The sequence below is a fragment of the Salvelinus namaycush genome, chromosome 2 (assembly GCF_016432855.1).
Source record: "Salvelinus namaycush isolate Seneca chromosome 2, SaNama_1.0, whole genome shotgun sequence".
Taxonomy (NCBI): Eukaryota; Metazoa; Chordata; class Actinopteri; order Salmoniformes; family Salmonidae; genus Salvelinus; species Salvelinus namaycush.
In genome coordinates this window covers 2,424,329-2,447,388 of record NC_052308.1, presented here as the reverse complement: position 1 = coordinate 2,447,388, position 23,060 = coordinate 2,424,329, and the positions used below count along the sequence as shown (strand labels likewise).

Sequence of the window (23,060 nt, the reverse complement as noted above, 5' to 3'; positions counted from 1 at the left end):
CCCAGCATGGTGTGAGGATGAGAGGAGAGTCCCCCAGCATGGTGTGAGGATGAGAGGAGAGTCCCCCAGCATGGTGTGAGGATGAGGAGAGTCTCCCAGCATGGTGTGAGGATGAGAGGAGAGTCCCCCAGCATGGTGTGAGGATGAGAGGAGAGTCCCCCAGCATGGTGTGAGGATGAGAGGAGAGTCTCCCAGCATGGTGTGAGGATGAGGAGAGTCTCCCAGCATGGTGTGAGGATGAGAGGAGAGTCCCCCAGCATGGTGTGAGGATGAGAGGAGAGTCCCCCAGCATGGTGTGAGGATGAGAGGAGAGTCCCCCAGCATGGTGTGAGGATGAGAGGAGAGTCCCCCAGCATGGTGTGAGGATGAGAGGAGAGTCCCCCAGCATGGTGTGAGGATGAGAGGAGAGTCCCCCAGCATGGTGTGAGGATGAGAGGAGAGTCTCCCAGCATGGTGTGAGGATGAGAGGAGAGTCTCCCAGCATGGTGTGAGGATGAGAGGAGAGTCTCCCAGCATGGTGTGAGGATGAGAGGAGAGTCTCCCAGCATGGTGTGAGGATGAGAGGAGAGTCTCCCAGCATGGTGTGAGGATGAGAGGAGAGTCTCCCAGCATGGTGTGAGGATGAGAGGAGAGTCCCCCAGCATGGTGTGAGGATGAGAGGAGAGTCCCCCAGCATGGTGTGAGGATGAGAGGAGTCCCCAGCATGGTGTGAGGATGAGAGGAGAGTCTCCCAGCATGGTGTGAGGATGAGAGGAGAGTCCCCCAGCATGGTGTGAGGATGAGAGGAGAGTCCCCCAGCATGGTGTGAGGATGAGAGGAGTCCCCCAGCATGGTGTGAGGATGAGAGGAGAGTCCCCCAGCATGGTGTGAGGATGAGAGGAGAGTCCCCCAGCATGGTGTGAGGATGAGAGGAGTCCCCAGCATGGTGTGAGGATGAGAGGAGAGTCCCCCAGCATGGTGTGAGGATGAGAGGAGAGTCCCCCAGCATGGTGTGAGGATGAGAGGAGAGTCTCCCAGCATGGTGTGAGGATGAGAGGAGTCCCCCAGCATGGTGTGAGGATGAGAGGAGTCCCCAGCATGGTGTGAGGATGAGAGGAGAGTCCCCCAGCATGGTGTGAGGATGAGAGGAGAGTCCCCCAGCATGGTGTGAGGATGAGAGGAGAGTCCCCCAGCATGGTGTGAGGATGAGAGGAGAGTCCCCCAGCATGGTGTGAGGATGAGAGGAGAGTCCCCCAGCATGGTATGAGGATGAGAGGAGAGTCTCCCAGCATGGTGTGAGGATGAGAGGAGAGTCCCCCAGCATGGTGTGAGGATGAGAGGAGAGTCCCCCAGCATGGTGTGAGGATGAGAGGAGAGTCCCCCAGCATGGTGTGAGGTGAGAGGAGAGTCTCCCAGCATGGTGTGAGGATGAGAGGAGAGTCCCCCAGCATGGTGTGAGGATGAGAGGAGAGTCTCCCAGCATGGTGTGAGGATGAGAGGAGTCCCCCAGCATGGTGTGAGGATGAGAGGAGAGTCTCCCAGCATGGTGTGAGGATGAGAGGAGTCCCCCAGCATGGTGTGAGGATGAGAGGAGTCCCCCAGCATGGTGTGAGGATGAGAGGAGAGTCTCCCAGCATGGTGTGAGGATGAGAGGAGTCCCCCAGCATGGTGTGAGGATGAGAGGAGAGTCCCCCAGCATGGTGTGAGGATGAGAGGAGAGTCTCCCAGCATGGTGTGAGGATGAGAGGAGAGTCTCCCAGCATGGTGTGAGGATGAGAGGAGAGTCTCCCAGCATGGTGTGAGGATGAGAGGAGTCCCCCAGCATGGTGTGAGGATGAGAGGAGTCCCCCAGCATGGTGTGAGGATGAGAGCAGAGTCCCCCAGCATGGTGTGAGGATGAGAGGAGAGTCTCCCAGCATGGTGTGAGGATGAGAGGAGAGTCCCCCAGCATGGTGTGAGGATGAGAGGAGAGTCCCCCAGCATGGTGTGAGGATGAGAGGAGAGTCTCCCAGCATGGTGTGAGGATGAGAGGAGAGTCCCCCAGCATGGTGTGAGGATGAGAGGAGAGTCTCCCAGCATGGTGTGAGGATGAGAGGAGAGTCTCCCAGCATGGTGTGAGGATGAGAGGAGAGTCTCCCAGCATGGTGTGAGGATGAGAGGAGAGTCTCCCAGCATGGTGTGAGGATGAGAGGAGAGTCTCCCAGCATGGTGTGAGGATGAGAGGAGAGTCTCCCAGCATGGTGTGAGGATGAGAGGAGAGTCTCCCAGCATGGTGTGAGGATGAGAGGAGAGTCTCCCAGCATGGTGTGAGGATGAGAGGAGAGTCTCCCAGCATGGTGTGAGGATGAGAGGAGAGTCTCCCAGCATGGTGTGAGGATGAGAGGAGAGTCTCCCAGCATGGTGTGAGGATGAGAGGAGAGTCTCCCAGCATGGTGTGAGGATGAGAGGAGAGTCCCCCAGCATGGTGTGAGGATGAGGAGAGTCCCCCAGCATGGTGTGAGGATGAGAGGAGTCCCCCAGCATGGTGTGAGGATGAGAGGAGAGTCCCCCAGCATGGTGTGAGGATGAGAGGAGAGTCCCCCAGCATGGTGTGCGGATGAGAGGAGAGTCCCCCAGCATGGTGTGAGGATGAGAGGAGTCCCCCAGCATGGTATGAGGATGAGAGGAGTCCCCCAGCATGGTGTGAGGATGAGAGGAGAGTCTCCCAGCATGGTGTGAGGATGAGAGGAGAGTCTCCCAGCATGGTGTGAGGATGAGAGGAGAGTCCCCCAGCATGGTGTGAGGATGAGAGGAGAGTCTCCCAGCATGGTGTGAGGATGAGAGGAGAGTCTCCCAGCATGGTGTGAGGATGAGAGGAGAGTCTCCCAGCATGGTGTGAGGATGAGAGGAGAGTCTCCCAGCATGGTGTGAGGATGAGAGGAGAGTCTCCCAGCATGGTGTGAGGATGAGAGGAGAGTCCCCCAGCATGGTGTGAGGATGAGAGGAGAGTCCCCCAGCATGGTGTGAGGATGAGAGGAGAGTCTCCCAGCATGGTGTGAGGATGAGAGGAGAGTCTCCCAGCATGGTGTGAGGATGAGAGGAGAGTCCCCCAGCATGGTGTGAGGATGAGAGGAGAGTCTCCCAGCATGGTGTGAGGATGAGAGGAGAGACCCCCAGCATGGTGTGAGGAGGAGAGGAGAGTCTCCCAGCATGGTGTGAGGATGAGAGGAGAGTCCCCCAGCATGGTATGAGGATGAGAGGAGAGTCTCCCAGCATGGTGTGAGGATGAGAGGAGAGTCCCCCAGCATGGTATGAGGATGAGAGGAGAGTCTCCCAGCATGGTGTGAGGATGAGAGGAGAGTCTCCCAGCATGGTGTGAGGATGAGGAGAGTAATAAAGCCGATTCAACCAGGTTCAAAGAGTTAAGAACACACAACACTACTGACTACACTACTGACTACACTACTGACTACACTACTGACTACACCACTGACTACACTACTGACTACACTACTGACTACACTACTGACTACACTACTGACTACACTACTGACTACACCACTGACTACACCACTGACTACACTACTGACTACACTACTGACTACACTACTGACTACACTACTGACTACACTACTGACTACACCACTGACTACACCACTGACTACACCACTGACTACACTACTGACTACACTACTGACTACACTACTGACTACACTACTGACTACACCACTGACTACACTACTGACTACACCACTGACTACACTACTGACTACACCACTGACTACACCACTGACTACACTACTGACTACACCACTAACTACACTACTGACTACACCACTGATTACACCACTGACTACACCACTGACTACACCACTGACTACACCACTGACTACACTACTGACTACACCACTGACTACACCACTGACTACACTACTGACTACACCACTGACTACACCACTGACTGCCCTACTGGCGACACTACTGGCAACACTATTTTACATGTGACTACTATCTACAGCCATGCCAGATATACCCGTGTTCAAATACTGTTTGAAAATAATTACAGATACTTCAGCTGTGTTTGACTGAGCTTGAACGTTACAATTGGACCAATAGAAAAGACGACGAGCATAGCCCGCCCACCTGCCACTCCAGGCAGCCTAAAGCAAATGTGTATGTTTTAAAGATTTCCAATAGCATTTTAACCCAAGTCTGGTGCCAAATAGAAGCATGTGTCAGGGACAAAGTCAAATTAGGTGAGTGTTGGGTCCAAGGCTGGCAGGCGACCTGGATCTTAGTTCTGTGTTCATATTTGTTTTACATGTCAAACATTGAACTGGTTTCAACCACGTCGATTCAGAAACCATTGACAGTGACATATACAATTGACAGTGACAGTGACATATATCATTGACAGTGACATATATCATTGACAGTGACATATACCATTGACAGTGACATAAACCATTGACAGTGACATATACAATTGACAGTGACATAAACCATTGACAGTGACATATACAATTGACAGTGACATATATCATCGACAGTGACATATATCATCGACAGTGACATATATCATCGACAGTGACATATATCATCGACTGACATATATCATCGACAGTGACATATATCATTGACAGTGACATATACCATTGACAGTGACATATACCATTGACAGTGACATATACCATTGACAGTGACATATATCATTGACAGTGACATATACCATTGACAGTGACATATACCACTGACAGTGACAAATACCACTGACAGTGACATATACCACTGACAGTGACATATACCATTGACAGTGACATATACCATTGACAGTGACATATACCATTGACAGTGACATAAACCATTGACAGTGACATAAACCATTGACAGTGACATAAACCATTGACAGTGACATATACCATTGACAGTGACATATATCATTGACAGTGACATATACCATTGACAGTGACATAAACCATTGACAGTGACATATACCATTGACAGTGACATAAACCTTTGACAGTGACATATACCATTGACACATCATTGAGGGTGGGATATTCTGGGGGAAGATTCAGTCAGGCAGGATATACTCATACCGTGTATACGTGTGGTCTGTATGCTGTCTGCCTATTTACCTTGATAAGAGAGCTGATGACAATGGCTCCAGCATTCACCATGGGGTTGTGGGGTTTGTCTAGGTACACAAGTAGCAGGGTTAATACAGAGTTAACACAGTAAATTCATGGAAGTAGAAGTTTGAGCGATAAGTCTTAAGACAGACGATATCATGTCCACTTGGTAGAATGTAGAAGAACTATCTTGTCACTTTGAACTCACGTGGCCTTAAACTTCCAACTGAAATCATATCGTATTCTTCCACCAAACTAACAAAGCCCCTACAATATTGCAAGGGTTCCCTTACCCACCTTCCTCATCCAGGTAGAGCTTGTTGAACTTGAGTCCGCTGGGCTCCATCCCCACATAGCGGTGTACCTTCTCTGTCCCAGCCTCGTGGATGGCCACAGCATACTCCAGAGGCTTCACACACGACTGGAGGCAGAAGGGCTGCTTGGTGTCCCCTACTGAGTGTCTGGAGGGAGAGGAGGGAGGAGACAGGGAAACACGGGAAGAAGGGGAAAGGAGAAGATAGGGGGAAGACAGGAAAAAAAGAGAGGACAGGAGGAGAGAGGAAAACAGGGGGAAGAGATAGGAAGAGAGAGAGGACAGGAGGAGAGAGGAAAACAGGGGGAAGAGATAGGAAGAGAGAGAGGACAGGAGGAGAGAGGAAAACAGGGGGAAGAGATAGGAAGAGAGAGAGGACAGGAGGAGAGAGGAAAACAGGGGGAAGAGATAGGAAGAGAGAGAGGCCAGGAGGAGAGAGGAAAACAGGGGGAAGAGATAGGAAGAGAGAGAGGACAGGAGGAGAGAGGAAAACAGGGGGAAGAGATAGGAAGAGAGAGAGGACAGGAGGAGAGAGGAAAACAGGGGGAAGAGATAGGAAGAGAGAGAGGACAGGAGGAGAGAGGAAAACAGGGGGAAGAGATAGGAAGAGAGAGAGGACAGGAGGAGAGAGGAAAACAGGGGGAAGAGATAGGAAGAGAGAGAGGACAGGAGGAGAGAGGAAAACAGGGGGAAGAGATAGGAAGAGAGAGAGGACAGGAGGAGAGAGGAAAAACCAGGGAAGAAAGAAGAGGGAGAGAAGGCCTAGTTGTCAGCATAAGTAACTATTTCACATTCAGTTATGTTTTTAAATAACTTTTAATCTGCCAGACATCCTCTGTCCATCCACAGTACCCAGAGACACACCCCAGAGATCAGGACTGTTGTACTTACCTCTGTCCATCCACAGTACACAGAGACACACCCCAGAGATCAGGACTGTTGTACTTACCTCTGTCCATCCACAGTACACAGAGACACACCCCAGAGATCAGGGCTGTTGTACTTACCTCTGTCCATCCACAGTACACAGAGACACACCCCCAGAGATCAGGGCTGTTGTACTTACCTCTGTCCATCCACAGTACACAGAGACACACCCCCAGAGATCAGGGCTGTTGTACTTACCTCTGTCCATCCACAGTACACAGAGACACACCCCAGAGATCAGGACTGTTGTACTTACCTCTGTCCATCCACAGTACACAGAGACACACCCCCAGAGATCAGGGCTGTTGTACTTACCTCTGTCCATCCACAGTACACAGAGACACACCCCAGAGATCAGGACTGTTGTACTTACCTCTGTCCATCCACAGTACACAGAGACACACCCCCAGAGATCAGGACTGTTGTACTTACCTCTGTCCATCCACAGTACACAGAGACACACCCCCAGAGATCAGGACTGTTGTACTTACCTCTGTCCATCCACAGTACACAGAGACACACCCCCAGAGATCAGGACTGTTGTACTTACCTCTGTCCATCCACAGTACACAGAGACACACCCCCAGAGATCAGGGCTGTTGTACTTACCTCTGTCCATCCACAGTACACAGAGACACACCCCAGAGATCAGGACTGTTGTACTTACCTCTGTCCATCCACAGTACACAGAGACACACCCCCAGAGATCAGGACTGTTGTACTTACCTCTGTCCATCCACAGTACACAGAGACACACCCCCAGAGATCAGGGCTGTTGTACTTACCTCTGTCCATCCACAGTACACAGAGACACACCCCAGAGATCAGGACTGTTGTACTTACCTCTGTCCATCCACAGTACACAGAGACACACCCCCAGAGATCAGGACTGTTGTACTTAGCTCTGTCCATCCACAGTACACAGAGACACACCCCCAGAGATCAGGACTGTTGTACTTACCTCTGTCCATCCACAGTACACAGAGACACACCCCCAGAGATCAGGGCTGTTGTACTTACCTCTGTCCATCCACAGTACACAGAGACACACCCCCAGAGATCAGGACTGTTGTACTTACCTCTGTCCATCCACAGTACACAGAGACACACCCCAGAGATCAGGACTGTTGTACTTACCTCTGTCCATCCACAGTACACAGAGACACACCCCAGAGATCAGGACTGTTGTACTTACCTCTGTCCATCCACAGTACACAGAGACACACCCCCAGAGATCAGGGCTGTTGTACTTACCTCTGTCCATCCACAGTACACAGAGACACACCCCCAGAGATCAGGACTGTTGTACTTACCTCTGTCCATCCACAGTACACAGAGACACACCCCAGAGATCAGGACTGTTGTACTTACCTCTGTCCATCCACAGTACACAGAGACATACCCCCAGAGATCAGGACTGTTGTACTTACCTCTGTCCATCCACAGTACACAGAGACACACCCCCAGAGATCATGACTGTTGTACTTACCTCTGTCCATCCACAGTACACAGAGACACACCCCAGAGATCAGGACTGAACTTGGCCAGGTGGGGAATGTAGACTGCTACCTGGATCCAGGAAGTACAGACAGACCATTAGAACAAGTGCATGTTTCTAGCTCCAACACAGTGCAGTAATATCTACAAATGCAATTACCACCCCCCCCCCATTTTTTTTTTTTTTTTTAAATATAAGAACTAACAATGTCTGAGTCTGGAATAAAAACAGTGCCTTTGGAAAAGTATCAGACCGCTTGAATTTTTCCACATTTTGTTATAATACACCTTTATTCTAAAATGGATTAAATATTTTAATGCAAATTAATTACTTAAAACTCATTCAATGTGATTTTCTGGATTTTTGTTTTAGATTCCGTCTCTCACAGTTGAAGTGTACCTATGATAAAAATTACAGACCTCTACATGCTTTGTAAGTAGGAAAACCTCAAAAATCGGCAGTGTATCAAATACTTGTTCTCCCCACTGTATATATATATATATGTGTATAGACAGTATGGACAGTATATGATTAGAAATGGTGTGTACAGCAGTGGTTATACAGTACCAGTCAAAAGTTTGGATACACCTACTCATTCAAGGGTTTTTCTTTATTTTTACTATTTTCTACATTGTAGAATAATAGTGAAGACATTAAAACTATGAAATAACACATAAATAACACATATGGAATCATGTAGTAACCAAAAAAACAAAAAAGTAATACATCTAAGATGTATTAAACTTCCGACTTCAACTGTATATGGCAGTGACAATAACCTAAGAAAATTATCTCAGGAGATAATGCAGTCGGGCATTTGATGGTGAGGTATCCCAGATCGGGAGAACAAAAGGACATAAGTTCCTGTACATTACCACAATCGCACCCTGATTTGTTAATCATGAGACATACCCCTTCCTGCAGCAATCACATTAAATCAGAAGCAGGTCATGAAGCCAATACTGTACACATTAAACAGTTAGTACTGTACACGTTAAATAGATACCACTGTACACGTTAAACAGATACAACTGTACACGTTAAACTACTGTACACGTTAAACAGATACTACTATACACGTTAAACAGATACAACTGTACACGTTAAACAGATACTACTGTACACGTTAAACTACTGTACACGTTAAACAGATACTACTATACACGTTAAACTACTGTACACGTTAAACAGATACAACTGTACACGTTAAACAGATACTACTGTACACGTTAAACAGATACAACTGTACACGTTAAACTACTGTACACGTTAAACAGATACTACTATACACGGTAAACTACTGTACACGGTAAACAGATACTACTATACACGGTAAACTACAGTAAACACGGTAAACTACTGTACACGGTAAACAGATACTAATATACACGTTAAACTACTGTACACGGTAAACAGATACTACTATACACGTCAAACTACTGTACACGTTAAACAGATACTACTGTATACGGTAAACTACTGTACACGTTAAACAGATACTACTGTACACGGTAAACTAGTGGACACGTTAAACTATTGGACACGTTAAACTACTGTACACGGTAAACTACTGTACACGGTAAACTACTGTACACGGTAAACTACTGTACACGTTAAACAGATACTACTGTACACGGTAAACTAGTGTACACGGTAAACTACTGTATACGGTAAACTACTGTACACATTAAACTACTGTACACGGTAAACTACTATACACGGTAAACTACTGTACACGGTAAACTACTGTAGATGGTAAACTACTGTACACGGTAAACTACTGTACACGGTAAACTACTGTACACATTAAACTACTGTAGATGGTAAACTACTGTACACGGTAAACTACTGTACACGGTAAACTACTGTAGACGGTAAACTACTGTACACGGTAAACTACTGTACACGTTAAACAGATACTACTGTACACGGTAAACTACTGTACACGGTAAACTACTGTATACGGTAAACTAGTGTACACATTAAACTACTGTAGATGGTAAACTACTGTACACGGTAAACTACTATACACGGTAAACTACGGTATACGGTAAACTACTGTACACGGTAAACTACTGTACACGTTAAACAGATACTACTGTACACGTTAAACAGATACTACTGTACACGGTAAACTAGTGTACACGGTAAACTACTGTATACGGTAAACTACTGTACACATTAAACTACTGTAGACGGTAAACTACTGTACACGGTAAACTACTGTACACGGTAAACTACTGTACACGTTAAACTACTGTATACGGTAAACTACTGTACACATTAAACTACTGTACACGGTAAACTACTATACACGGTAAACTACGGTATACGGTAAACTACTGTACACGGTAAACTACTGTACACGGTAAACAAATATACTTACATGTCCGTCATGGTTTTTCTGGACGGTGTCGTAGATTTGATCTATCTTTGTTACAAAGGAATCAAACTCAGGGATGATAAACTTCTTTCTGAAGGCCTGGATCAGAAGCACTATGTTCCCACCAACACACCTGAGGATCAACAACAACATTTTACTAGAACTGGAATAAGGAAATGAATACCCTTTGTCAGTGAACCAGAGCCCTAGAACATTAATTCTGAATTACACTGTTAGACTCAACTGTCTTTTCAAAATGAAGGAGAGTGCTTCAACAATGAATTAGAGTTAATAACTATGAAAGGATTCTCATTCAGAGTAAATGATTGTCGGTACAGAAACCAGTGCTTCTCATAGTGTACATTTTAAAGGGTCTACACCCAGCTAGCACATAACGTTCTGAGAACCATATGTTTCTTAGGTGGGAATTTCACTACTTCAGCATAACGTTTCCTACAGGTTTCCTCTTGGTACTAGTACATTAATGTTCCCATAACATTAACAAAACTTTCCATAAAAACCACAAGGAAACATTAGTAACGTTCAAAGAACGTTCTAAGAATGTTATTTAAGAACATGCATTCTGTTCTCAGCGTCAACAAAACTCTTTTGAGGGAAGCATAGTAAAACGTTCTCAGAACCTCCCTGGTAACCTAAAAATGTACGTTCCCAGACCAGACAAAATGTTCACTTCCGTTCTCAGAACGTTTACAAAACTTTCAGTTCTACCGGAAACGTACGGTTTTGTTCCCAGAACCAAAAGGAAACCAAAAACGTACTCTCCCTCAACTTCCAAGTATTCTACACAGTAGGTTATTCATAAATAAAGGTTGCGAAAAGTGAAAAGGCCTATCATATGTCTTTGTTGTGAGCAGAGAGGTGGGTTGGGGTAGGACATAATAAGGCATTGATCGGGGTGTTTTTAATAGGATACTGGGAGTATAATTAGCTGTGTGTGTCACAGAGAATAACGTGCACATTCTCACATAGCTCGGCTGAACCCTGTTTTCCACAGCATTCAAACCACTTATCAGCACCAAGATTAGGAAACAAAAACAACAGCGGTAGAAGCAGTGGAATAACGGTCATTCGCCAGATAACAGGCCATCAACTGCACCTCAGGAAGTGTCACTCAGTACTGCCTCAAAGGAATCGTCGGGAAAAGTTAACAGTATCTTTTCAAAGAACTGATAGCAGTCTCTTAAAGCGACAGTACACACATCTAATTATAATCAAATAAGTAAGATAATAAGTAAACATACACTAACTCCTGACTCCATAGTTATAAATCAGAGTCATGGTGTGGCATGATAAAGACTAAATGTCTCTCATTTTGGCTGTGTGTATGTGTGCATGTGTGTGCATGCGTGTGTGTGTGTGTGTGTGTGTGTGTGTGTGTGTGGCCCCAAGGTCCAAACCAGCTGGCATCTATCAATCCGAGTCGTTCCCTGCCCTGTAGCCCACAACAAGACTACCCACCCACTACCCTCACACAAATACATGCAGATAATACGTAGGCTAGTGCACCAAGTGAGAGCACACATGCTGTTGTCTCTAGCTAACTTTTAAACATGAAGATTAAATGACAGCGAGAGAGGAGCTGAATGTCTGTCCGTCTGTGTGTGTGTGTGTGTGTGTGTGTGTGTGTGTGTGTGTGTGTGTGTGTGTGTGTGTGTGTGTGTGTGTGTGTGTGGCAGGGAGACAGAGAGAAATACAGTATAATATAGGCCTACAACAAACCCTGGATTAATCATGTGGAATGCTGAAGGGGTCAGGGTATTTATAGCCTGTCTCTACCATGGCACTTTGCAGTAAGAGGAGACGGAAATGTGATGACAGTGTGTTAGAGAGGCAGAGAGGGGTAGAGAGAGGTGGAGAGAGGCAGAGAGAGGTAGAGAGAGGTAGAGAGAGGTAGAGAGAGGCAGAGAGAGGTGGAGAGAGGCAGAGAGGGGTAGAGAGGGGTAGAGAGGGGTAGAGAGGGGTAGAGAGAGGCAGAGAGGTGGAGAGAGGTGGAGAGAGGTGGAGAGAGGCAGAGAGGGTTAGAGAGGTGGAGAGAGGCAGAGAGGGGTAGAGAGAGGTAGAGAGAGGCAGAGAGAGGCAGAGAGGGGTAGAGAGGTAAAGAGAGGTGGAGAGAGGCAGAGAGGGTTAGAGAGGTGGAGAGAGGCAGAGAGGGGTAGAGAGGTGGAGAGAGGCAGAGAGGGGTAGAGAGGTGGAGAGAGGCAGAGAGGGGTAGAGAGGTGGAGAGAGGCGGAGAGAGGTAGAGAGGTGGAGAGAGGCAGAGAGGGGTAGAGAGAGGTGGAGAGAGCTAGAGAGGGGTAGAGAGAGGTGGAGAGAGCTGGAGAGGGGTAGAGAGGTGGAGAGAGGCAGAGAGGGGTAGAGAGGTGGAGAGAGGCAGAGGGGTAGAGAGAGGTGGAGAGAGTTGGAGAGGGGTAGAGAAAAGTGGAGAGAGGCAGAGAGGGGTAGAGAGGGGTAGAGAGGGGTAGAGAGGGGTAGAGAGAGGTAGAGAGAGGCAGAGAGAGGTGGAGAGAGGTGGAGAGAGGCAGAGAGGGTTAGAGAGGTGGAGAGAGGCAGAGAGGGGTAGAGAGAGGTAGAGAGAGGCAGAGAGAGGCAGAGAGGGGTAGAGAGGTAAAGAGAGGTGGAGAGAGGCAGAGAGGGTTAGAGAGGTGGAGAGAGGCAGAGAGGGGTAGAGAGGTGGAGAGAGGCAGAGAGGGGTAGAGAGGTGGAGAGAGGCAGAGAGGGGTAGAGAGGTGGAGAGAGGCGGAGAGAGGCGGAGAGAGGCGGAGAGAGGTAGAGAGGTGGAGAGAGGCAGAGAGGGGTAGAGAGAGGTGGAGAGAGCTAGAGAGGGGTAGAGAGGGGTAGAGAGAGGTGGAGAGAGAGGTGGAGAGGGGTAGAGAGGTGGAGAGAGGCAGAGAGGGGTAGAGAGGTGGAGAGAGGCAGAGGGGTAGAGAGAGGTGGAGAGAGTTGGAGAGGGGTAGAGAAAAGTGGAGAGAGCTAGAGAGAGGTGGAGAGGGGTAGAGAGATGTAGAGACAGGTAGAGAGAGGTAGAGAAAGGTGGAGAGAGGTAGAGAGAGGTAGAGAGAGGTAGAGAGAGGTAGAGAGGGGTAGAGAGGGGTAGAGAGAGGTAGAGAAGGGTAGAGAAGGGTAGAGAGAAGTGGAGAGGGGTAGAGAGAGGTGGAGAGAGGGGTAGAGAGGGGTGGAGAGGGGTAGAGAGAGGTGGAGAGGGGTAGAGAGTAGTGATGGGGGAAAAATGTATACAGTTACATATCGCAATATTATTGTGTACGATATTATATCGATACTTTGGCATTAAGTATTGCAAAATAAAAAAAATCCTCCTATAGTTTGTTCTTCTTTTTAAATAGCCAACATGTTTTCAGCACCTTTATTTCCATGACTGATCAGAACACATGTCCTCATCCTCTCTCGTTTCTCTGCAGCAGACATATTCAGAAAGTATTCAGACCCCTTCACTTTTACCACATTTTGTTACTTTACAGCCATATTCTAAAATGGATGCAATTGTTTTTTTCCTCATCAATCTACACACAATCCCCCATAATTACAAAGCAAAAACAATTTTTTTATTGCAAATTTATAAACACAAAAAAACCCTGAAATATCACATTTACATAAGTATTCAGACCCTTTACTCAGTACTTTGTTGAAGCACCTTTGGCAGTGATTACAGCCTTAAGTCTTCTTGGGTGTGATGCTAGAAGCTTGGCACACCTGTATTTGGGGAGTTTCTCCCATTCTTCTTTGCAGATCCTCTCAAGTTCTGTCAGGTTGGATGGGGAGCGTCACTGCACAGGTATTTTCAGGTGTCTCCAGAGATGTTCGATCGGGTTCAAGTCCGGGCTCTGGATGGGCCACTCAAGGACATTCAGAGACTTGTCCCGATGCCACTCCTACGTTGTTTTGGCTGTGCACTCTGGAGAAAGTTTTCATCAAGGATCTCTCTGTATTTTGCTCCATTCATCTTTCCCTCGATCCTGACTAGTCTCCCAGTCCCTGCAGCTGAAAAACATCCCCACAAAAGGATGCTGCCACCACCATGCTTCGCCGTAGGGATGGTGACAGGTTTCCTCCTGCTGGCTTTCAGGCCAAATAGTTCAATCTTGGAGAATCCTGTTTCTCATGGTCTGAGAGTCCTTTAGGTGCCTTTTGGCAAACTCCAAGCGGGATGTCATGTGCCTTTTACTGAGGAGTGGCTTTAGTCTGGCCACTCTACCATAAAGGCCTGATTGTTGAAGTGCTGCAGAAATTGTTGTCCTTCTGGAAGGTTCTCCCATCTCCACAGAGGAACTCTGGAGCTCTGTCAGAGTGACCATCGGGTTCTGGGTCACCTCTATGACCAAGGCCCTTCTCCCCCGATTGCTCAGTTTGGCCGGGCGGCCACCTCTAGGAAGAGTCTTGGTGGTTCCAAACTTCTTCCATTTAAGAATGATGGAGGCCACTGTGTCCTTGGGGACCTTCAATGCTGCAGAAATTTTGGGGTACCCTTCCCCAGATCTGTGCCTCAACACAATCCTGTCTCGGAACGCTATGGACAATTCCTTCAACATAATGGCTTGGTTTTTGCTCTGACATGCACTGTCAACTGTGGGACCTTATATAGACAGGTGTGTGCCTTTCCAAATCATGTCCAATCAATTGAATTTACCACAGGTGGACTCCAATCAAGTTGTAGAAACATTTCAAGGATGATCAATGGAAACAGGATGCACCTGAGCTCAATTTCGAGTCTCATAGCAATAAGTCTGAATATTTATGTAAATAAGGTATTTCTGTTTTTTATTTTTAATACATTTGCAACAAATTCTAAAAACCTGTTTTCACTTTGTCATTATGGGGTATTGTGTGTAGATTGAAGAGTCCATGTTTTTATTTAATACATTTTAGAATAAGGCTGTAACGTAACAAGATGTGGAAAAAGTCAAGGGGTCTGAATACTTTACGAATGCACCAAGAGCAGTGAGCAATATGTTTGGAACATCAAATCGCAATAAAATTACAGTATCTAATCATTATTTATTTTTTAAATATTTTCTCATTTTGTTTGCTAATTTCCTTACTTTTGAATAACTCTGCATTGTTGGGAAAGGGCTTGTAAGTAAGCATCTCACAGTAAAGTCTACACCTGTTGTATTTGGCACAAGTGACAAATACATTTTGATTTCGAATCACAAGAATTTAAGGGATACTTCAGGATTTTGACAATGAGGACCTTTATCTACTTCCTCAGTCAGATTAACTCATGGACATCATTTTTATGTCTCTGTGTCAAGTATGAAGGAAGTTAGATGTAGTTTCGCGAGCCAATGCTAACCAGTGTTAGCGCAATGACTGGAAGTCTATGGGTATTTGCTAGCATAGCAGATACCATAGATTTCCAGTCATTATGCTAACTCTAGTTAGCAATTGCGCTAGCGCTAGTTAGCAACTTCCTTCAACCTCACACAGAGACATAAAAATGGTATCCATGAGATCATCAGACTCTGGCGAAGCAGATAAAGGGCCTCATTATTTAACTAACAAAGGTTAAATAAAAAAAAAACATCTCTTTTTAAAAGCCTAAATCCCAAAGTATCCCTTTGAGTATCATGATAATATCTTATCGTGTGGTCCCTGGCAATTCCCAGCCTTAGTAGAAAGGGGTAGAGAGGGGTTGTGAGATGTGGAGAGAGGAAGAGAGGGGTGGCGAGGGGTGGCTCTAAAAGCAGGTCCCAAATCGCTCTCTACCCCTCCCCTTTGGCCCTAACCTTTTGATTTTGCGGACCTGTAGATGTAAGCAATATGGAAGCTTCAACAATGCTACGCAATATACCTTGGGTTAAGGGGCAGGGGGGTATGGAGAGATTTGGGAGTGGCTAGATCCAACTAGCCGACAAGATAGACGACTCACTTGTGGAAGAGTTCCCGGTCCATCATGACGTCATGAAAGGATTCCGTTACAGAGCGTTGCAGCTTGTCCATACAGTCCTTCAGTCGCGGGTCGGATGCATTAAGACCTGTTTTCTTCAGAGCCTGATCAAATCAAATCAAACGTTATTTAAAGCGCATTTAAAATCACAAGACACTCTACAGTAAAATCAATCCAATGATAAATAACATAGATAGGGTTCGGTTAGGGAGAAAGGCATTATGGGAAATTATGGCATCAGCAAAACGAAAAAATGTACTGGAAATAAAACAGCCTCACCAAGTTATTAAAACTGTTATGAGAGGCACTTGGATGTGAACTAACGTCACAGGAACTAACTTCAACTCATCTTGTAACCCACAGACAGAGATGTGAACTAACATCACAGGAACTAACTTCAACTCATCTTGTAACCCACAGACAGAGATGTGAACTAACGTCACAGGAACTAACTTCAACTCATCTTGTAACCCACAGACAGAGATGTGAACTAACATCACAGGAACTAACTTCAACTCATCTTGTAACCCACAGACAGAGATGTGAACTAACGTCACAGGAACTAACTTCAACTCATCTTGTAACCCACAGACAGAGATGTGAACTAACGTCACAGGAACTAACTTCAACTCATCTTGTAACCCACAGACAGAGATGTGAACTAACATCACAGGAACTAACTTCAACTCATCTTGTAACCCACAGACAGAGATGTGAACTAACGTCACAGGAACTAACTTCAACTCATCTTGTAACCCACAGACAGAGATGTGAACTAACGTCACAGGAACTAACTTCAACTCATCTTGTAACCCACAGACAGAGATGAGCCTTGTTCCAAGTTGAGCACTTGATTCCCTTTGTTATTTAAACTTGGTGAAGCTCGTTTTGGGTACGCTTTCAGTCACTTGTTTGCGAGCGTTTTGATTCAAACAGTACAGTTGGTGCAATATGACAAATCAGAGCCTTCACTGTCTATTACAACTGAATCTTTCATTTAACAAGTAACGGCTCATTTGTGGCGATTTCATTACTTTGGAAGATAAAAACATCCATGTTATTGTTGCATGATAATACAACCTAACCTCAGTACTAACTATCCAGGGTAATATAGTCTCTGTACTAACTATGCAGGGTAATATAGTCTCTGTAGTAACTATCCAGGGTAATATAGTCTCTGTACTAACTATCCAGGGTAATATAGTCTCTGTAGTAACTATCCAGGGTAATATAGTCTCTGTACTAACTATCCAGGGTAATCTAGTCTCTGTAGTAACTATCCAGGGTAATATAGTCTCTGTACTAACTATCCAGGGTAATATAGTCTCTGTACTAACTATGCAGGGTAATATAGTCTCTGTAGTAACTATCCAGGGTAATATAGTCTCTGTACTAACTATGCAGGGTAATATAGTCTCTGTAGTAACTATCCAGGGTAATATAGTCTCTGTACTAACTATGCAGGGTAATATAGTCTCTGTAGTAACTATCCAGGGTAATATAGTCTCTGTACTAACTATGCAGGGTAATATAGTCTCTGTAGTAACTATCCAGGGTAATATAGTCTCTGTACTAACTATGCAGGGTAATATAGTCTCTGTAGTAACTATCCAGGGTAATATAGTCTCTGTACTAACTATGCAGGGTAATATAGTCTCTGTAGTAACTATGCAGGGTAATCTAGTCTCTGTACTAACTATCCAGGGTAATATAGTCTCTGTAGTAACTATCCAGGGTAATATAGTCTCTGTAGTAACTATCCAGGGTAATATAGTCTCTGTATTAACTATCCAGGGTAATATAGTCTCTGTAGTAACTATCCAGGGTAATATAGTCTCTGTATTAACTATCCAGGGTAATATAGTCTCTGTAGTAACTATCCAGGGTAATATAGTCTCTGTAGTAACTATCCAGGGTAATATAGTCTCTGTAGTAACTATCCAGGGTAATATAGTCTCTGTAGTAACTATCCAGGGTAATCTAGTCTCTGTAGTAACTATCCAGGGTAATATAGTCTCTGTAGTAACTATCCAGGGTAATATAGTCTCTGTAGTAACTATCCAGGGTAATATAGTCTCTGTAGTAACTATCCAGGGTAATATAGTCTCTGTAGTAACTATCCAGGGTAATCTAGTCTCTGTAGTAACTATCCAGGGTAATATAGTCTCTGTAGTAACTATCCAGGGTAATATAGTCTCTGTAGTAACTATCCAGGGTAATATAGTCTCTGTAGTAACTATCCAGGGTAATATAGTCTCTGTAGTAACTATCCAGGGTAATATAGTCTCTGTAGTAACTATCCAGGGTAATATAGTCTCTGTAGTAACTATCCAGGGTAATATAGTCTCTGTAGTAACTATCCAGGGTAATATAGTCTCTGTAGTAACTATCCAGGGTAATCTAGTCTCTGTAGTAACTATCCAGGGTAATATAGTCTCTGTAGTAACTATCCAGGGTAATATAGTCTCTGTAGTAACTATCCAGGGTAATATAGTCTCTGTAGTAACTATCCAGGGTAATATAGTCTCTGTAGTAACTATCCAGGGTAATATAGTCTCTGTAGTAACTATCCAGGGTAATCTAGTCTCTGTAGTAACTATCCAGGGTAATATAGTCTCTGTAGTAACTATCCAGGGTAATATAGTCTCTGTAGTAACTATCCGGGGTAATATAGTCTCTGTAGTACCTATGCAGGGTAATCTAGTCTCTGTAGTAACTATCCAGGGTAATATAGTCTCTGTAGTAACTATCCAGGGTAATATAGTCTCTGTAGTAACTATCCAGGGTAATCTAGTCTCTGTAGTACCTATGCAGGGTAATCTAGTCTCTGTAGTAACTATCCAGGGTAATATAGTCTCTGTAGTAACTATCCAGGGTAATATAGTCTCTGTAGTAACTATCCAGGGTAATATAGTCTCTGTAGTAACTATCCAGGGTAATATAGTCTCTGTAGTAACTATCCAGGGTAATATAGTCTCTGTAGTAACTATCCAGGGTAATATAGTCTCTGTAGTAACTATCCAGGGTAATATAGTCTCTGTAGTAACTATCCAGGGTAATATAGTCTCTGTAGTACCTATGCAGGGTAATCTAGTCTCTGTAGTAACTATCCAGGGTAATCTAGTCTCTGTAGTAACTATCCAGGGTAATATAGTCTCTGTAGTAACTATCCAGGGTAATATAGTCTCTGTAGTAACTATCCAGGGTAATATAGTCTCTGTAGTAACTATCCAGGGTAATATAGTCTCTGTAGTACCTATGCAGGGTAATCTAGTCTCTGTAGTACCTATGCAGGGTAATCTAGTCTCTGTAGTAACTATCCAGGGTAATCTAGTCTCTGTAGTAACTATCCAGGGTAATCTAGTCTCTGTAGTAACTATCCAGGGTAATATAGTCTCTGTAGTACCTATGCAGGGTAATCTAGTCTCTGTAGTACCTATGCAGGGTAATCTAGTCTCTGTAGTAACTATCCAGGGTAATCTAGTCTCTGTAGTAACTATCCAGGGTAATCTAGTCTCTGTAGTACCTATGCAGGGTAATCTAGTCTCTGTAGTAACTATCCAGGGTAATCTAGTCTCTGTAGTAATTATACAGGGTAATACAGTCTCTGTAGTAACTATGCAGGGTAATCTAGTCTCTGTAGTAACTATACAGGGTAATATAGTCTCTGTATTAACTATACAGGGTAATATAGTCTCTGTAGTAACTATACAAGGTAATCTAGTCTCTGTAGTAACTATCCAGGGTAATCTAGTCTCTGTAGTAACTATCCAGGGTAATATAGTCTCTGTAGTAACTATCCAGGGTAATCTAGTCTCTGTAGTACCTATGCAGGGTAATCTAGTCTCTGTAGTACCTATGCAGGGTAATCTAGTCTCTGTAGTAACTATCCAGGGTAATCTAGTCTCTGTAGTAACTATCCAGGGTAATCTAGTCTCTGTAGTACCTATGCAGGGTAATCTAGTCTCTGTAGTAACTATCCAGGGTAATCTAGTCTCTGTAGTAATTATACAGGGTAATACAGTCTCTGTAGTAACTATGCAGGGTAATCTAGTCTCTGTAGTAACTATACAGGGTAATATAGTCTCTGTATTAACTATACAGGGTAATATAGTCTCTGTAGTAACTATACAAGGTAATCTAGTCTCTGTAGTAACTATCCAGGGTAATCTAGTCTCTGTAGTAACTATACAGGGTAATATAGTCTCTGTAGTAACTATACAAGGTAATCTAGTCTCTGTAGTAACTATCCAGGGTAATATAGTCTCTGTAGTAACTATACAAGGTAATCTAGTCTCTGTAGTAACTATACAGGGTAATATAGTCTCTGTATTAACTATACAGGGTAATATAGTCTCTGTAGTAACTATGCAGGGTAATCTAGTCTCTGTAGTAACTATACAGGGTAATATAGTCTCTGTATTAACTATACAGGGTAATATAGTCTCTGTAGTAACTATACAAGGTAATCTAGTCTCTGTAGTAACTATCCAGGGTAATATAGTCTCTGTAGTAACTATACAAGGTAATCTAGTCTCTGTAGTAACTATGCAGGGTAATCTAGTCTCTGTAGTAACTATACAAGGTAATCTAGTCTCTGTAGTAACTATCCAGGGTAATCTAGTCTCTGTAGTAACTATACAGGGTAATCTAGTCTCTGTAGTAACTATACAGGGTAATATAGTCTCTGTAGTAACTATACAAGGTAATCTAGTCTCTGTAGTAACTATGCAGGGTAATCTAGTCTCTGTAGTAACTATACAAGGTAATCTAGTCTCTGTAGTAACTATCCAGGGTAATCTAGTCTCTGTAGTAACTATCCAGGGTAATCTAGTCTCTGTAGTAACTATACAGGGTAATATAGTCTCTGTAGTAACTATACAAGGTAATCTAGTCTCTGTAGTAACTATCCAGGGTAATCTAGTCTCTGTAGTAACTATACAAGGTAATGTTTTGACTGTTGCGTTGTGATCTTCACCAGACACATTCCTTCCAGTCCTCCATCAGGCCTGGAGGTATGGAGACTATTTCATTACAATAACATAATTTAATACTGTTCCACGATAGACCTCTGTGTGTATTCACCCTGTTGTTGCCCATTGTTTCTTGCAATAAAGTGAAAATGAACTGCAATAGTTGTATGTACCCTTTGTTTGAGTTACTAATAGTATTTAGAAAATGCAATAACATACAGATTATTAATTTTAAAAAGTAAAATGACACGAATTGTCCTGTCTTGAAATGTATTTGTACTAAACCCGAGAGAGAGTTTGTTGTCAAGGAGGGTTGTTGTGAGAAAGGATATATTAGGCTACAGAGTAATCTATTTAGGTGTTAATTGAATCTCCATTGTTTTGACAGGTTAACTGATGCGTGTACTCACAGAGATAAAGTGTGAGACGGGGACTTGTTCCTGACCATCTGTGATGGTGTAGAAGAGCATATCTTCAACTCCTGAGAACAGACCCTTTCCATCACTGCTCCTACAGCAACATAAGAGGACAGTTTACACAGACACAGACACATGCTAACGGTATTAAAAATCATATTTATAGACTAATGGATGATTGATGAAAATGGAGAGAAGCGTTGTTTTAGAGATATAATTGCATGTAATGTCACACACACACACTGTCACGCCATGACCGTAGAGAGACGTTTTATTTCTCTATTTGGTTAGGTCGGGGTGTGATTTGGGGTGGGCATTCTATGTTGTCTATTTCTTTGTTTTTGGCCGAGTGTGGTTCCCAATCAGAGGCAGCTGTCTATCGTTGTCTCTGATTGGGGATCATACTTAGGCAGCTCTTTTTCCCACTTTCTGTTGTGGGATCTTGTCTTTTTTGTGTTGCAGGTTGTTGCACTCCTAGCTTTACGTTCATTGAGTTGTTTTTTTTGGTGGAACATTTATTATTAAAGAAAATGTACGCCTACCACGCTGCACCTTGGTTCATTTATGACAGGGAGTTTGAGGACAGCGAGCGTAACACACACACACATCATTGAATTGGACCAATATAGAAACACAAACTCACAGTTTGGGAAGCACGTGGTCCATATCTGAGGCTGTTCCAATGCGGTGCTGATCTGTAGAACTTGTGTTGAAACATTGTACCGGATGAACTTTAACGCTACGATGACAACCCGGTAATAAACTGTTATAACAACCCCTTTTGATAACTTTTTTAGCGGCGTCCGTCACAAAGTTTTGCACAGCAGCTGCGTTGGTCACCCGTAATATTTTCAAACAGTGCATGGTTTACAACTTTATAAGACAAATAAGAGCAGACTAGGAGAATAACTGCCTTCGGGTACCTTTTCGTTATTTTCCACTATTTCTCCGCAGTCTGATAGTTCCGCTTTGGCCAAATCCACAACAGGTGTACTGCAGGCAACAGCAGCAACAGATTCAATCCTGTTGTCACGTTCTAAACTTGTCATGGTGAGAGCACAAGCAGCGAGCTCTGGCGACGACGTCTGAGTACTGTCAGGTCGGGCATTGGTCAGCACAGTGACCAATGAGAAATTACAATCAAGCACATTCTAGGAGATGACTAACACAAGGTCTGGCGCCAAAGATACAACGTATTCAAATACTCAAGGGCTGGCTGCAACCTGTAGGCCATGTTTTGGAATACTTCGAGCAACTCAAGTGAGGTACGTAGGGAGAAGTCATGACATAGGCTGGTGAGGAGTATACAGAGAGGGACATGTTCTGTGCAATTATTAAATGATGAATATAACAAAAACTCTTTCAAAATCATTAATTGGTCTCATTTTATTATTTGTGTTCATATAATGGACATCAGTTATTTCTATAAGAACAGCCTTATTGAATATGAGGGTTATTCGAATCAAATCAAATTTTATTAGTCACATGCGCTGAATACAACAGGTGTAGTAGACTTTACAGTGAAATGCTTACTGAC

At 44.4% G+C, this 23,060-nt stretch overlaps 2 protein-coding genes across 7 annotated transcripts in view; both read right to left on the bottom strand.

Annotated features, from left to right (window-relative positions):
- The window catches only part of LOC120058071 (glutaminase kidney isoform, mitochondrial-like), a 38,641-nt gene extending 16,079 nt beyond the window's left edge, over positions 1-22,562 (bottom strand). For 3 of the 6 annotated variants that reach the window (XM_039006557.1, XM_039006552.1, XM_039006570.1), the window contains exons 1-7: positions 22,167-22,562; positions 21,518-21,617; positions 16,117-16,238; positions 10,215-10,344; positions 7,820-7,899; positions 5,388-5,551; positions 5,097-5,155 (exon numbers count right to left, since the gene is read on the bottom strand). In XM_039006557.1, coding sequence (XP_038862485.1) covers positions 5,097-5,155; positions 5,388-5,551; positions 7,820-7,899; positions 10,215-10,344; positions 16,117-16,238; positions 21,518-21,617; positions 22,167-22,387 — 876 coding nt within the window. In that variant the 5' untranslated portion in view covers positions 22,388-22,562. Of the gene's footprint in view, positions 1-5,096; positions 5,156-5,387; positions 5,552-7,701; positions 7,746-7,819; positions 7,900-10,214; positions 10,345-16,116; positions 16,239-21,517; positions 21,618-22,166 lie in introns of those variants that run through there. The other 3 variants (XM_039006564.1, XM_039006575.1, XM_039006583.1) reach the window with 3 other exon arrangements.
- Positions 22,563-22,900: 338 nt separating this feature from the next.
- Positions 22,901-23,060, bottom strand: part of LOC120023979 (retinol dehydrogenase 7-like) — a 5,910-nt gene continuing 5,750 nt past the window's right edge. The window contains exon 6 of the mRNA XM_038968076.1: positions 22,901-23,060. This exon is cut by the window's right edge and continues 550 nt beyond it. The gene's annotated coding sequence lies outside the window, so the exon portion shown is untranslated.